Genomic DNA, 16,421 nt, shown 5'->3' with positions numbered 1-16,421 from the left:
TATGTAATACTCCTAATTTTAAAAGGATAGTCTCGGTATTTATTTCATGGTTTTATTACATTTTTAAATTCATTATTTGATTATTTGGCTATTTGTTTAATTGTTTAATTGGATTATTTGTTTTAATTAAAATTGTATGCTTATGTGGTAATTGAAGTATATAAGTAATTGTTTCTTTGATTTATTCTTAAATAGTGTGTTTGCTTTCATGAATTTATTTGTAGATTAAATGTGTTGTTTTTTTTTTTTATGTTTTTTTTATTTATTTTAAAAAGGTTTTTTAAATGGATAATAGTAATAGACCAACAGTTAGGTTACATGGACTACTTGAATGGGAGTTGGTTATGGGTACGGAAATTTACCCATATATGGATGATTGTATATATATTTAATATATACGTATATAAGGATGGAGAATTATTATTATTATTAATTATTTATTATTAATACTAATATTAGTAATTTCAGGTTAGTAGTGTATATATATATATATATATATATAAATTATGTGTATATATTTGATTATCACGTGTAGGACATTATATGTATATGTAATTATATTTTACTTTCATTTCTTTTTCCTTAAGTTCAAAGACTTGGAATGAAAGAAGGATTAGGGTTTGTATAAGCCTATATATATGTGTGTTATGTCTGTCAAGGGTTAGAAACCCTATTCATGTAAACATAGTGGTGGAGAGATATACAGAGAGGTTTGAGAGAAAAGTGTAATGCCCCTAGTTTCAAAAGGATATAAAAGAGATTTAATTATTTATTTTATTGTATTTTAGGTACTTACGTGGCTATGTGCTTATGTGACTTCATGTTTATGCTTATTTGTTTTAATTGCTTATATGATTTATTTGATTTTTTTGGATGTTAAATGATGTGTAGATTAATTGTAATTATTTGTTAGGATTAAATGATTTAATTGGTTTATGATTTTATTTTATGTTATTTTTTAAAAGGATGGATTTGGATAGTAGTATTGGACCACTCACTTGGGTCATATGGACTATTTGGATAGGATGAGTAACAGGTACGGATATATTACGCATGGATGTTGGTACATATATATATGGGTATATATGTATATTTATGGATTTTGTACTTATTAGTATATTAAATAATTATATTAATAAGTATAGTTAGTTTATTTATATATATATATTTACGTACAGACTTTAAATATATGTATTATGTTTTTTTTTTTTATTATTATTATTTTTCTTCTCTTATCATTAGACGTAGGTTATGAATAGGATTAGGGTTTGTTATAAGTCTATATATACATATTAGGTTTGTCTGTCAAGGGTTGGAAGAAACCCTATTCACGCCATTTTTTAGAGACAGAGAGTTTGAGAGAAAAATTGAGAGAGGAAACTAGGGTTTTGGCCAAGGGATGAAAGGTCGGACCAAGGAGGGAGGAAGAGGGTTTACTTATGGAATAGAACCAGAGCTGTAAGAGGCTTGGCGACAATCAGACGTCGCCGGAAAGTCTAGGAAGAAGACGGTTAAAGGTTTCAAACCGAAACCTTAAGAGGTAGGTTTTATCTCTGACTCTTTCTCTTAGACTTGTGTTCTATGCATGCTTAGGTAGTCTCCAGGAATTTATTTGAATGTTAAATTAATCTTTTATTCGCGTTTAATTTGATCTGGAACAATTCTTGTTAATTTAAATTATAGTTGTCTGATCTTGAAGCATATAGTATGATTAATTATTTTCGTTGTTGTTAATAATGCAAACTGTTTTATATAAATTATTGGGATGCTACTGGATATAGCTCAGACTCTTAGGATCAGTATCAATGAGGAACAGAAGAGTTGGAAGTTGCCGGAGATGAGGCAGAAGGGGTAAAACAGGTTCAGGGCTCTCAGAGGGGGAGAGAGCCGACTCCATGGGTTAAGGAGCCTACTCCCTCATGTATAGAGCCGGCTGCAAGGTGTAGGGAGCCGGCTCCATGTGTGGTTGAGCCTGCTCTCAATTGTTCGGAGCAAGCTCTCCTGTTTTGATGCGTACTAGAGGATGTTTGGCTACTGTTTGGATGTTCTGGGATTCCCAAACTGTGTTAGGTTAATAATGAGAATCCTAAATATTGTTTTCATGATGTATTAAAACCCCGTATTGCATAAATTATATATATTTGCTAATGGTTTGAATAGTGTGAAAGTTTAAACAATTTTGCATGCTGCTAACAGATATAAAGGATTTAATTGCTTCATTTTATTTTAGCAATTTAACGGATTATGACATGATTTTTAAATCTTGTTTTGGATGCATAATATGACAATACACCTATCAGATTTTTATTATGCTTATTCTGGATTGTAATTGATGAACTGTTTATTCTGTTTTGTCAATTATTAGATTTGTTTTGTGAATTATATGCACCGGTATGGGACGGTGGCATATTAGGTATGGATTAGATCAAAATACTAACTCCTACTTATTCTGAAATAAGGAATGGATTAACTATAAAGGTTAAGTCCTACCTATATTCATGTCCGGTCAACTAAAATAGTTGAATGACATATTGGATGTTTATTTTTATATTCTGCATTAGGAAAGATATTATATATATGATTATGGTACCGTGATATGAGCTTGAATCTTAGGATCATGGTTAGGGTGCGTATATCGCCTAGGATGGATAACTGGACATAGTTGATGTTCCCTGGTAGGTCTAGGTGTACATGCCTACGTGATGTGCGATTTACATATTACCTTCTATTCAGGCTGAAACAGAACTATGGGCTAGCGAGCGTCCTATAGTGTGTGTATATATATACATATATGGACTATTTAGTTATTGTTGGGGTTATCTAGGATGTATCTGAGTATCGGGTCTCTGTTTGGACTGTAGTAGAGTAGAACTTGTTTGTGGGCCTGACCCACCATCATTTTTTAGGTATTCGTTAGGAGTAGGGATTGTTCGTGCTGAGTAGGGATCATCTACTTCACTCTTTCGGATTATTTACTTAGGAGTTCATTTATCTTTCAGTTTTCTGATGTAGACAGTTATTGCTGTCATTTGTTTAGTTTTGGTTTTCCAAGGGTCCATAGAGTATGGATTCTCGAGTTGTATAAATTGGAGGATTAGTTATATCAGAAGAATTTGTTAATGAAAATTTATTCTGAGGTTTTATTAATGGATTATCATTTTAGTTTCTTTCAGTCATTTATTTATTCCTGTTATCTATTTTATATTCTGTGTTCGATTATTGTCATTTGTTTTTTATATCCTCGGGCGTTCGGGCATGGGCCTGCCAACCCGCATCTGGAAATTCGGGGGTATCACAAAAACTAAGAGAGGGAGAATTAGGGTTTGGCTAGGAACAAGGGTTGAATAAAGGAGGGGTTATTGAAGCTTGCACGTGGGTTGAACCAAGAGCAATGGAGGGTCTGTGAAAGCAACCAAGGTCGTCAGAATAATCAGTGAAGAAGGTTTAAGGTTTCAAAACTGAAACCAAAGGCAAGTTTTTTCTCTTACTCCTTCCCTTAGACTTGTATTCTGTGCATGCCTAGATAGTCTCCAGGATTTAAACGGACATTAAATTGATATTGTATGCATGTTAATTCAGAGTTTAAACTATATTACGGGTTGTTAATTGAGGTTGATTTATTGTATCAATTGTTTCGAATTATGTATTTTAATTGTTGTTAATGATGCATATTGGATTTTATGAGTTTCTAGGATAATTTGGGACACAGATTAAATCCCTAAGAACCTTAATAAAACATTACAGAGGGTTCTTCACATTGCCAGAGGCGAGGAAGATGATGGGTTTCGGCATACGGCTCTCTGGAAGATAGAGCCGGCTCTCTAAAGGAGGGAGCAGACTCTAGGAGAGAGAACCGGCTCTCCATCATGGAAAGCTGGCTCCCTCCTTGGGGGAGGCAGTTCCCCTACTGGCAGTGCACCTACGGGTGTAATTTTGGTATTTTTGGAACTTCAGGGGCTAAAATGGGATTCTGAACTTGAATGGGGTGTTTTAAATGATTTAAATAATTATGTTAAAATTCCAGAATGGTTAATCTATGCTATTATGCTAAGATATTAGACATCATGAAATTTTAATACTGATTTGCATGCTGTCAAGGATTATGGAAGATTTAATTTCTAGTTGTTATTCTAGCAAATTAAATGAATTTATATGAAAGTACTTGCGGAATATTTTAGTATGATGTGCTCAGTTTCATATCTGATTTTCATTATATCGTTCTCTAGATTTTAAATTGATGAACTACTTTATTTGGTTTTATCAATTATTGGATTTTATGGATTATATGCACCGGTATGGGACGGTGGCATATTAGGGACAGATTAGCTCACAACGCTAAGTCCTACCTATTCTAGAATAAGGGAATGGATTAACTATAATGTTAAGTCCTACTTATAATTCGTGTCAGGTCAACGAATAGTTGAATGACATTACCTTGGTTTGGATGGATTTATATATATATAATTATGGTACTATGATATGTGCTTAAGTCTTAGGATCATGGTTAGTGTGCGTTCTATTTAGTGTGCACTGGTAGGTCTAGGTACACATGCCCACTTTAGGTGCGATTTGCATGTTACCTTCTATTCAGGTTGAGACAGACCTATAGTCCAGTGAGCGTCCTATAGTGTGTATATATATTTATATGGATTATTTAGTTATTGTTGAGTTGTCTAAGATGTATCTGTGTATCGGGTCTCTGTTTCGATTGTAGTAGAGTAGAACTTGTTCGTGGGCCTAACCCACTATTATTTTTTAGGTGTTCGACAGTTCCAGGCTTAGGGCTTGTTCGTGCCGAGCAGAGACAGTCACTCACTATTCCGACTATGTAGGACTTTGCTTTATGTTTTAGTGTTGGTTTTCTTTTTAGTTCAGTTTTAAATTACAGTTAGGATATTATTAGGGGTCCACTAGATGGTTCCCAAGTTGTAATAATATTGGAGGTTTTGGAAAGATTGAAATATTTTATTAATATTTTAAGAATTATTATTTAGATTGTTCTTAGCTTAATTATTTATTCTTTATTTCTTTTGTACTCATGCTTAATTATTTATTCTTTATTATTTACATACTAAATTCTTTGGTATCCCTCGGATCTGTGCTCGGACTTGATCACCCGTGGCTCTAAAATCGAGGGGTATCACAACATATATAGAATATAATGAAATAATTTAAGGGAAAAAATTTAAGGAAACATATATAGTATATACTGCCTCCGTCTCTGTTCGTTAGCCTTCGATCAGAAATAATTGACGGAGAACAACAATTGCATCCAAAGTCTTGTCATTCTTCCTCAAATTCAACAAGTTTGAAGAATCACCAAACAACATTGTTCAATATCAAGGTTCGTCAGCCCTCGATCAGAAATCGTTGATAGTCTTCCTCAATGACAAATACTTGAAGAAGACTCTTGACAACCCAGTTCAAGATCAAGCTCTAATAGCTCTTAAATCCGACCAACAAAGGAAATCAAATTAGATGACAACTTCTTTCTTTTGTGAAGATATACAGAGAATTGTAGTCATCAATTTTTATAAATTAATAAAATAATTATTTGCTCCATATTTCGTTTGCATATACGAAATTTGTGTGCACAATAATAATAATAAAATAGTAGTAGTAGTAGTAGTAATAATTATTAAAATAACAAAAATAAATTGCTTAGATGCAAGATATGTCAATCAATTTTAGAACCCATGCGAATTAACAATAAGAAAAATCAAAATGTCAATAAGAATAATAATAACTAATAATAATACTGGTAGTAGTAATAATAATAAAAATTTAAAATAATAGTAAAAATAAATTACTTGATTAGTTGCTTGATGGATCTATAACTTATAAACAACTTTTGTAAGCTCATAAATTGTAAATAATAATAAGGGTTAAATGCAAAAAAAAACCCCCTAAAGTATTGTCATTTTGCAAATAACCCCCCTGAACTAAAAATTGCCCCTTGAACTATTGATTTGTTGCAATTAAAGACAAATCCATCATAAAAGACTATTTTACCATTTCTCATTAAAAATTTTATTTCTTATTAAATTATTTTTATTGTCTTTTCTCTTATGTAAATATTAATTACAATATTTACCTTAATTTTATTATTAGTATCAATTTATCATAAAAATAATAAAAAATAGATAAATAATAAAATACTTTTGAAAAAAAATACCTTCTTTTCATGTCATATATTCATTAAAAATTAAAAAATTAATTAATTTTTTTTTTAAAATTATACTAAAATTTTTATTTAAATAATTAATTTAAAAAATTAAAGGTAAATTTATGCAAATTTAATGAAAAATACCTCATCAAATTAGTATGAATTTTTTCATAATTTATTTTGATAACACAAATATATTAAATGTAATTCAATAAGAAGGGGCATTATGGTCATTTAATGAAATATAGTATAGTCCTTGTGGTATATTACAACAAAATGAGATAGTTTAGGGGGTTTTATGCACATAATATAGTTCAAGAGGATTATTTGCAAATTCAAACATAATTTATGGGGTTTTTTTGCACTTTACCCTAATAATAATAACTATTAAAAAATTTATACGATTGTGTATTTTGAGGTAATGCCCAAATTATCCTTTTGAATGACTATTATACCACCATTTGCAAATAGTTTTAATGATTTTACTTAATTTATATACATTTCACGATTAGAAATTAAGTTCCAAGTCCCAATTTACAAAATCAATTACTTCTAAGACTTAGAGAACCTAATACATTTTTTTTGAGTCCCAATTTATATTTATTTTTTTCCCTGGCTAACACAAAGGAAGCTAAGAAACAAAATTTTTTTTTAAAAATCTATCCCTCAATGGATTGGATCAACCAAATGTCCCATTCTACATATGAGACTTTTGAACTAGGAGCCCATTTATTAAGCGAATGGGGCTACCTTGGTTACATATTCTTGGAGTCGAAGAAAGAGAGAACGTTGGCATTTTTTATTTTGGTCCAAAGACGGAACATTTCACATCCTCTAGGGCTATAGAAGCAACAGTCCCCCCTTTTACATCAACTTCATTGTAGCCCCAATGAATCAGGAGCTTCAAACCCCTGAGAGCAATTGATTTTGCTGCAACTTCAGCACCTGTGACATGAGAGAAGGAATTCAAATTGGATTTTACTCAAAATAACGAACATCAGTACTTAATGTACACTCTCCAAAATTTCATGAGGATCTCATTTAGAGTTGTTAAAACACCAAACATTCTTCCCCTTCCAAATTTGCCACAGAATACTGAGATGTCAACCAAATCCAGAACTCATGTCAATCCTCAGAGGGATGTTTCGATATCTAGTTGTAAATTTTCGGAGTAGGGGAGCTTGTAGTGGCTGTATTACCATAAAAAGAACAATATTTCCCTTTTTATGTCAATTTCCACGATCTCTTCCACTTTAAGATGAAATTATTGAGGCAAACTGCATCCATGGAGATGGGGACTAATAGCTTCTCATTCACTCAGAGTAAGAGTAACCTGATAAGCACTCTCGACTGTAAAGTGTACACCTTCCATTTGGTGTCAATCCCCTATACCATTGAAATATCGAATCTTCAACACCCAACTGTCTCAATAGGGTTTGTTGCACATTTTGGTTGAAGATAGCTCTGATCACATTCTCTTTCCACTTTTGAGTCTTGATTAATCAAGTTCTGCTACATAGGTTACTGATGTACTTGGAGGAGGAATTGTTGAAACAAAAAAATTGCCATTACCAATTAACAGTCCAACATTTAATTAAAACCATTTACGGTCATGGAATACTCAAGACCCAGGTCCATGCAAAAAGTATATTTCCACATCATATCTGGAGACACTCAGATTAGTTGGGAACAAAATCTCTCAAATTCTTAACATATATGAAAAGCGATCATCTGAAAACGAAAGATTATATTCTAAACTAATTGCTTAAGCACAAATAAATATGAGTAATGAACTATGTTATAGCGACAGAAGTCAGTATCACTAGAATTCACTTTTATATTGACTCCATCCATACAAGTCATCTTCACTGTCACAAGACTTCAAAGGACTCTGGACTTCCAATAAGTCGGGTTCCATATCCTCAACTTTTTCCTCAACCTGCTCATCAGATTTTGCTACCACCTCCTGCACACATAAATCATTATATAGTTAGAATCAGGTCATTACTACTAAGACCAAACTATTTTAAGTATGAGGCTTCAACTAAAGAACGATGTTACCAGCCATAAATGCATTGAGAAGAAATATAAGATACTTAAAAAGTGAAGAGAGGCAGAAAACAATAGGCCACAAGCATAAGCATAAACTAATTTAGTCCAAGCCAACATTTTGCATTTAAATGGATTTCATGTTGGATTACCTAACTTTTCTAAAAACCAGTTCCTTTACCTATTTATTCGGCTTCACAGTAAGAACTGTGTCCATAATAAAAGGCCAGAGCCAAAATCTCCGTATAACCCAATTTCTGACCTTCCTACGAATGCAACTTTTGTAATGTATTGCCCGCATATATGTCGGGAATTGTGTCTCAAATTCCTAGTTTAATCAGGTTTCTATTTTAAAGTCGTATTGTGTTAGGAAATTTCTTGCAAGGCAAGTCTTGGGCTCCAAAAATGGTAATCCTTGTCCAACAAGGAATTGAGTTTGGAACTCCATAAATAGGCACCTAGGTTATGGGTTGAGACTTATGAGATTGAGAGAGATGTAGTCTCGTGAGGGAGTTGATGGGTAGAGGTGATGGGTTGGTAGAGTAGAAAAAACACCGGTGGCACTGGTAGCAAGGAAATAGGCTCGTGGAGTGGTACATGGTGAAAAGACATGTACGTGATGTTGGTACTCTATTGTTGTAATATATCTACGAATCATAGTGGAATCTCTTCTCATCCATGGACGTAACCCTGAGTTTGGATGAACCATGTATATCTTGTCTTTGTGTGTGATTGCTTTGTTGACTTTCATTGGATCTGTGTGTTCGTGCGCTTCCATTGCCCCAACAATATATGATATCGTTTTAGCCAAAAAGTCATACAAATTGAATAATAATGATATTGTTTATACAAATTGAATAATTACTTTAGAAAAAAATCTACCAGTATGCATTGTGATCTGGATTGAGAATAATGCAATTGAGAAAGGTTGAGAAGCTATCGGTTAATGTACCAAAGCATGGGTCCCTAGAAACTTGAATGGGATGGCACAATTTAAAAGGATGTCGTTACCTTGAACAGATCAAATGACTTTACGGAATAACTTCATCAAAATTCTCCAAAAAAGTTAAAAATAAAAAATAAAATTCTTCACAATACATCTTAGGGGAGATCCACTAACAGTGATAGGAAGTAACTAAGAGTTCGTACTTTTATTAGGGGAGATCCACTAACAGTGATAGGAAGTAACTAAGAGTTCGTACTTTTATGAATGTACTATCCAGATATATAGTCCGCAAATGAGTATATGTAATTTTCCACGACAATCTTAAAATCACACACCAGCTATTTACCCAGTACAACAGTAAGAAATAATTAAAGAGCCATACATTAGTTTCGGGAGTCAACTCCACCTCCTGCTCTCCTGTCAAGCCATATGAGTCATCTGCATTGTTTTCTTTTCCCAGAGCTGCAACTTGCTGCAGGCGCTCAATTACTAGTTCAAAATGGGAATGATCTGGAAGAAAAGTCAAATAATAATTACAATTTACAGCAAATTCCAACTCACCACATTTAACATTTAATAAAGGTTCCAATTGAAAAAACACAGTTATATCCTCAGACTAAATTTTGGTGGGAATCCAGAAACTGCAATCTTGCAATCTACTTGTCTCAGCGTATTTTACCACGTATGGTGAACCCACCAGACCTCTACTGAGTTAGATGGATGTTATGGTTAAACAACCTGGTTGTATCTATAAGAATGTGCATCATTTTTTTTTTCCTGGGTGCAATATCAAATATCAAACACTTTTCAAAGGTTGATTTGCCAAAGGCAAGTGTTACCTTTTTATAAAAAAAATTTAGTCTCCCTTCCAGTTCTTGTTTGTTTTTTGAGGTCCCTATGTCGCCTGGTATGCTGTTCATTTCTATAATCTGAAAGAAGAGGGAGTATGGTACTCTATATAGTCTAAAATGTGTTGTTGTATATGTAGGTTTACATAAATCACACCAACTACAGGTGATGTGATGTTTTGGCCTGAATTTTTTTCGGTTTTTACCCGATTTTTTGACCCATTTTTCTCTTGCAGGTTTTGGACCTTGTTTAGGACTCATTTGTAGCCCGGTAGGTATATAAAGGCATTTAGGGTTTGGAATGGGATAACGAGAGAGCACTGAAAACGCAGGAAAGAGAGTGACAGTGAGAGTGAGAGGGAGAGAGCGAGCTAGGGTTTGAGGGTTAAAACTTGTAATCTCCTGTTTTTCTGCATAGTGAAATTTTTCATTGGATCTTCACTGTGGTGTAGGCTTATGCGTAACAACATAAATCTTTGTGTTCTTTGTTTGTGGTGTGTTTAGTTTTCTGTCCAGATTCATGATCTGTTCTTGGTTCGTCGTGTTTGCCTCAACAAACTGGTATCAAAGCTTTCAGCTCAAAGCTAGGATGGCAAACAAGTTTATGGAAATCGAGAAGTTCAACAGCATAAACGATTTAAACCAGTGGCGGGTTAGGATGCGTGCTCTGTTGATTTCAACATAGGTTATTCAAGGCATTGAAGGAGAAGGATGCACTGCCATAAAAGATTTAAGGATAAAGATAACGTTATGAAGAAAACGATTATGTTTTGCTTGAGTAGCGAGGTTTTGCGGGAAGTTTCTGGAGGGACTACGCCAGATGGGCTATAGAAAAAGTTGTAGGCCTGGTATATGACAAAATCTCTTGCGAATCGCTTGTATCTTGACGAGGTAAACAATATTATCATGGACTTGAGTAATACTAATTTTAAAATATCATATGAGGATCAGGCTATAATTCTGTTGCATTAGAATCACCCTCATATGAGAACTTTGTTGATACGATGATGTATGATAGAACTGTGTTGTCTATGGAAGACATGAAGACAACTTTGAATTCTAAGGAGTTGCACAGAAGGGTGTTTGAGAGCTACACAAAAGGTTCGGCAGAGGGATTCATTATTAGAGGGAGAATGAATCAAAAGAGAAAGTATTGCAACAGAGGTCGTTCTAAGTCTAAGAACAAAACGAAGGTGCTGAGATGTTACATCCATCACAACGAAGGGCACTTCAGAAAAGACCATCTAGAGCCTAAGAAAGGAAAGGTAAAATCCTTTGAAGCCGGTGAAGTGGCTGTTGTAGAGGGTAATGGTTCAAACTACGAGTGAATTTTTTATTCACATTGCTCGTATCACATTTGTCCAAACAGGGACTGGTTTAACTCCAATCGGTCCATTGACGGAGGGGAAATCCTAAAGGGGAACAATGTGCCATGAAAGGTTGTAGGTATCGATACAATTCGAATCAAGATGCATGACATTGACGGCATAGTAAGAACATTGGCAAGAAGAATTTGATTTCCCTAGGTATGTTGAATTCCATAGGGTGCAATTACAAGGCTGAAGGTGGAGTCATTCGAGTTTCAAAGGGTGCTCTTGTAGTGATGAAGGGACTAAAGCATCATGGTTTATATGTGTCGTAGGGTAGCACAATCACGGGTTCAACTGCAGTATCGCCCTCGGATCCAGATTCACATACTAGGCTTATGCGGTTTGGGCATATGAGTGAGGGGGGGATGGATGTTGGTTGAAAAACCAGGAATGCAGAGTGAAGTTTAATTCGAGAACCCATCGAGCCAGAGGTACATTGGATTATATCCATTCTAATCTTTGGGGTTCTTTTCAGGTTGCTTCACATAGTAGCGGTAGATATACGATGACGTTGATTGATGACTTATCTCATAAAGTGTGGGTTTATATTCTGAAGCACAAGAATAAGGCCTTTGTCATGTTCAAGCAGTGAAAGACCTTGATTGAGAAGCAGACTGGAAAGCATATCAAAGTCCTTGAGGACAGACAATGGCTTGGAATTTCGTGGCAAAGAATTTAAAATGAGTTCTGCAAGGATCACAGGATTGTGAGACACCGCACAATGACGAAAACTCCGCAGCAGAATGGAGTTGCAGAACAGATTAAAATAACACTGTTGGAGAGAGCACACCATATGCTATCCAATGTTGGTTTAGGCAAAGTGTTTTGGGCAGAAGTTGCTAGCACAACTTGTTACTTGCTGAACCGGTCTCCATCGATTGCTATAGACCGTTCTCTTACCAGTTATAGTGATCTGAAAAATATTTAGATGTCCTGTATATGCTCATGTCAATGAGAGGAAGCTTGAACCGAGGGCTAAGAAATGTATATTTCTTGGTTATGAGCCCGGGGTCGAGGGATACAAATTGTGGTGCCCATATGCTTCGCGAAAGAAATTACTTCTTAGTAGGGATGCAATCTTTCATGAGTCCGCGATGCTTGTTATGCTTACTGATAAGTGCTTAAATATGCACATTTCAACCCTTATCCTTGCATAAGTTAGCGCCTTAATCTATCTTTGTTTTCCCATTTTAGTCCTAAAGTGCTTTATTTCCCATTTTCAGGTACTTAGGGCTAATCCGAGCTAAATCCAGTGCTTAAAGGTTCATTTGAAGATTGTAGCAAAATGGAGCAAAGAAGGCAAGCTTGGGGCAGGATTCAAGGCAATTCGATCGATCAGATTGCATTGTGGCATCATTCGGATCGGTTGGAATCCGATCGATCGACCACTTGATCCGATCGATCAAGTTCGGGCAAATCAGCTGCGAACTTCCGATCTTCAGCCTTCTTCAAGAGAGCTCGGGGTGCAATTAAGGGATTGACCTTGCGTACAGGTTCTGACCAATTATAGAGCCCAAGAGTCAAGAATAAATAGGGATTGAAGCTCATTTTGCAAGGGGACTTGATTTGGATTAGAGCTTGGGTCCTCTATCTACTTTCTCTCTCTAGGGTTTGCTCTCAAGGATTGGAGAAGAAGTGTGGCTGAGCTTGGAGATGGAGTTTGAAGCTTCAAAGATGACATTAATACTCTCTATGGCCGGCTAACTTCTCTCTTAGGGCTTGGATGAAGCCCTAAGCTCAAGTATTCATGTCAATTGTATTCAATTTGGGGGAATAATTAGTATATGAATTGTATGATCTTGTGTATTCAATTTGGTTGTACCAAACATGATGATGCTTAAATTCTTCAATTGATCTTCATCTAATCTATATGTTGTCTTACGTTTAGATTGTTAATGATTAATCTCTACATCACTCACTCTTTGTAATTGTGGTTGATGATGGTCATGCAATAGTTTTAATTGGATATAATTGCATTAACTTGATGATTCATACTTAATCTTGATGGATTGTACCACACCTTTAGTTTAATTATAGTTATGTAGACAATTCATGCTTGATTTTGATGGTTCATGCTTGTTAGTGATGATTATAGTATTATCGTGCCTTTTGATGTGTGCTTGTAGCCACGTCTTCATTATACACACTTGTTTCCCCAAAATATGAATGCAATTGGTGTGATTACAAGGGCTTAGAGGTGAATTCCATGCCCTAAGCCTCTCTCCCTCCTATCTTCCTTTAACTTGATCATTGCTATACTCTAGTTGCATTTTTCGATAGTTTAATTTTAGCATTAGTTCTAATCAAACCAATCACTATCCTTTTGGTCATATGTTCATTGATGTTAAATTTGATTCAAGCCTATAGTCCTCATGTTCGATCCCTACTCACTTTGCTATACTTTGTGGTAGTGGTATATATAAATTTAAGATTGTTTGCTTCCACACTATACCACATTGTTAATCAAATCTAAATTGAAGTTGGAAGCCATCACTTACTCTGCAGGAGGAGGTATTTGATTCAACGAGAGCTCAAGATGTCAATGAGCGGGTGGTGCGTGTATATGATGTGTTTACAATGCATGTGTAAGTAATTGAAGTAGGAACTCTTTGGAGTTGAAGAAACTCGATTTTGGAGTGCTAATATCTAGCCAGCCTTGCAAGAATGCTATAGAATAGATCAGGCTTTACTCCTCCCTAATAAGCACGGGACACCTACAACATGTTACCAAAAAGAGAACTTGGCCTCTCACTACTACGAACATTTTTTCCCATAAAGATTTGATCATCTATAGCGAGTCAGTCATTTTTGGCCAACCGATTGGCATGACATCATGAACACTCCTTGGATTTGGTTTAATACTTGTGTACAACCCCTAGAAAGTTTCTATAGCAATCAACACGCATGTTACCATTAAAAAATTGGATTGTGGCGGATTGTGCAGTAGGCGCTCTCCTTTCAGATTTCGAGAACATGTGGTTGCGGGCTGAGGGCTTTCTGGAGAGGGTCCGTCCCTGGTGGGAAAGGTTTGGTGTGGCTGGCACCCCTAGTCATGTGCTAGCAGGCAGATTGCGTCTTTTAAAGGATAATCTTAAGACTTGGAATAAAGAGGTTTTTGGGAACCTTGAATGGAGGAAAAATCGGGTTCTTACTGAAATAGCGGCTATTGCTCAGATGGAGGGTCAAGGGGATTTGGTGGATTCTTTGAAGGCTAGGAGGGCGGAGTGCAAGGCAGAGTTTTCTGAGATTGCTGTCTTGGAGGAGATCTCGTGGAGGCAAAAGTCTCGAGCTTTGTGGCTTAAGGAGGGGGATCGAAACACTAAATTTTTCCACAGATTGGCTAATGCTCATAGAAGAGGCAATCATATAGGGAGGATTCGAGTCGAAGGGGTCATTTTTTGTAAGGAGGAGGAGATTCGCAAAGGATTCTCAGAATTTTTTGAGAATTTGTTCAACGAGTCTGTTGAGTGGAGACCTTTGCTCGAAGGGTTGCAGTTTGACTCCATTTCTGAGGAGGAGTGTTTGGGCTTGGAGTTGCCTTTTTCTGAGGAGGAAGTTCTGTTTGCTTTGAAGAGTTGCAATGGGGATAAGGCCCCAGATCCAGATGGTTTTACTATGAGATTTCTTCTTGAATGTTGGGAAGTGGTTAAAGGAGAGGTGATGGGCACTTTCCATGCTTTCCATTCTCGGGAATCTTTTGAGAAAAGCTTGAATGCCACATTCATTGCTCTCATTCCAAAAAAAGGAGGTGCTTTGGATGTTAGAGATTTTCGCCCTATTAGCTGGTGGGTTGCATCTACAAGCTGATTGCCAAGGTGCTTGCTTCAAGGTTGAGGAAAGTGTTAGATGGCATCATTTCGGACTCTCAAAACGCTTTTGTAGGAGGCCGTCAAATTTTGGATTCAGTCCTTATTGCAAGTGAGTGTGTGGACTCCAGATTGCGTAGTGGAACCCCGGGTGTTCTTTATAAGTTGGACATTGAGAAGGCGTATGACCATGTAAGTTGGAGCTTTCTTTTGTACCTGATGGGGAGGATGGAGTTCGGCGATAGATGGAGGAGATGGATTCATTTTTGTATTTCCAGTGCTCGCTTTTCGATCCTTGTTAATGGTGCTCCTACTGGTTTTTTCTCTAGTTCAAGGGGCTTAAGACAGGGAGATCCCCTTTCCCCCTTCTTGTTCTTGTTTGTGATGGAGGCCCTTAGTAGATTGATGAGAAGGGCTACCGAGTTGGGTCTTTTGAGAGGCTTCCGGGTGGGCAGGGAGGCAGATTCTCAGTTGGAAATCTCTCATTTGACGTTTGCTAATGACACTTTAGTTCTTTGTGATGCGAACGTTTCTCAGATTAGATATTTGAGATGTGTTTTGATTTGGTTCCAAGTTGTTTCCGGCCTTAAAGTGAATGTGGGAAAAAGTGTTTTGGTGTCGGTTGGGGAGGTCCCTGAGATTGAGGCTTTTGCTGATATTCTTGGCTGTCATACTGGTTCATTTCCCATTTCTTACTTAGGATTGCCTCTGGGAGCTCCTTCGAGGTGTGTGGGGATTTGGGATCTAGTGGTGGACAGATTTGAGATAAGGTTGGCGGGATGGAAGAAGCAGTATCTCTTCAACGGCGGTAGGGTCACGCTGATTAAGAGCACCCTCTCTTGTCTTCCCACGTATTTTATCTCTTTTTTCCAGATTCCCTCTTCAGTTGCGGAAAGGATAGAGAGGTTGCAGCGTAATTTTCTGTGGGGGGGTGGAGGGGAAAAGTTTAAGTTTCATTTGGTGAGATGGGACCAAGTTTGCAGGCCAATTCGCAATGGTGGGTTAGGTCTCCGTAAATTGGTGCCCTTTAATAAGGCCCTCCTTGGGAAATGGTTGTGGAGGTTCGGGGTGGAGAGACATCGGCTTTGGAGGAGGGTTGTGGCATGTCGTTTTGGGGAAATGAGAGGAGGGTGGAGTTCTTTGGCAGTTAGAGATCCTCGGGGGGTGGGGGTTTGGAAATTTATTCGGAAGGGTTGGGATGATTTTTCCAAGCACATTCGGTTTCGTCTCAAAGAT

At 36.3% G+C, this 16,421-nt stretch overlaps 1 protein-coding gene across 6 annotated transcripts in view; it reads right to left on the bottom strand.

The window, feature by feature from the left end:
- Positions 1–7,811: 7,811 nt before the first annotated feature.
- LOC132268770 (uncharacterized) overlaps positions 7,812–16,421 on the bottom strand; it is a 51,011-nt gene continuing 42,401 nt past the window's right edge. For 5 of the 6 annotated variants that reach the window (XM_059769640.1, XM_059769615.1, XM_059769609.1 and 2 more), the window contains 2 exons: positions 9,544–9,671; positions 7,812–8,132 (listed from right to left, as the gene is read on the bottom strand). In XM_059769640.1, coding sequence (XP_059625623.1) covers positions 7,989–8,132; positions 9,544–9,671 — 272 coding nt within the window. In that variant the 3' untranslated portion in view covers positions 7,812–7,988. The remainder of the gene's footprint in view (positions 8,133–9,543; positions 9,672–16,421) is intronic. The other variant, XR_009469366.1, reaches the window with a different exon arrangement.

Source organism: Cornus florida, unplaced genomic scaffold, assembly GCF_030987335.1.
Source record: "Cornus florida cultivar Cherokee Brave unplaced genomic scaffold, ASM3098733v1 CherokeeBrave_3.0.0_Hap2_Chr01, whole genome shotgun sequence".
Lineage (NCBI taxonomy): Eukaryota > Viridiplantae > Streptophyta > Magnoliopsida > Cornales > Cornaceae > Cornus > Cornus florida.
The sequence above is the reverse complement of the archived record's forward strand: the minus strand, read 5'-3'. Positions and strand labels throughout refer to the sequence as shown.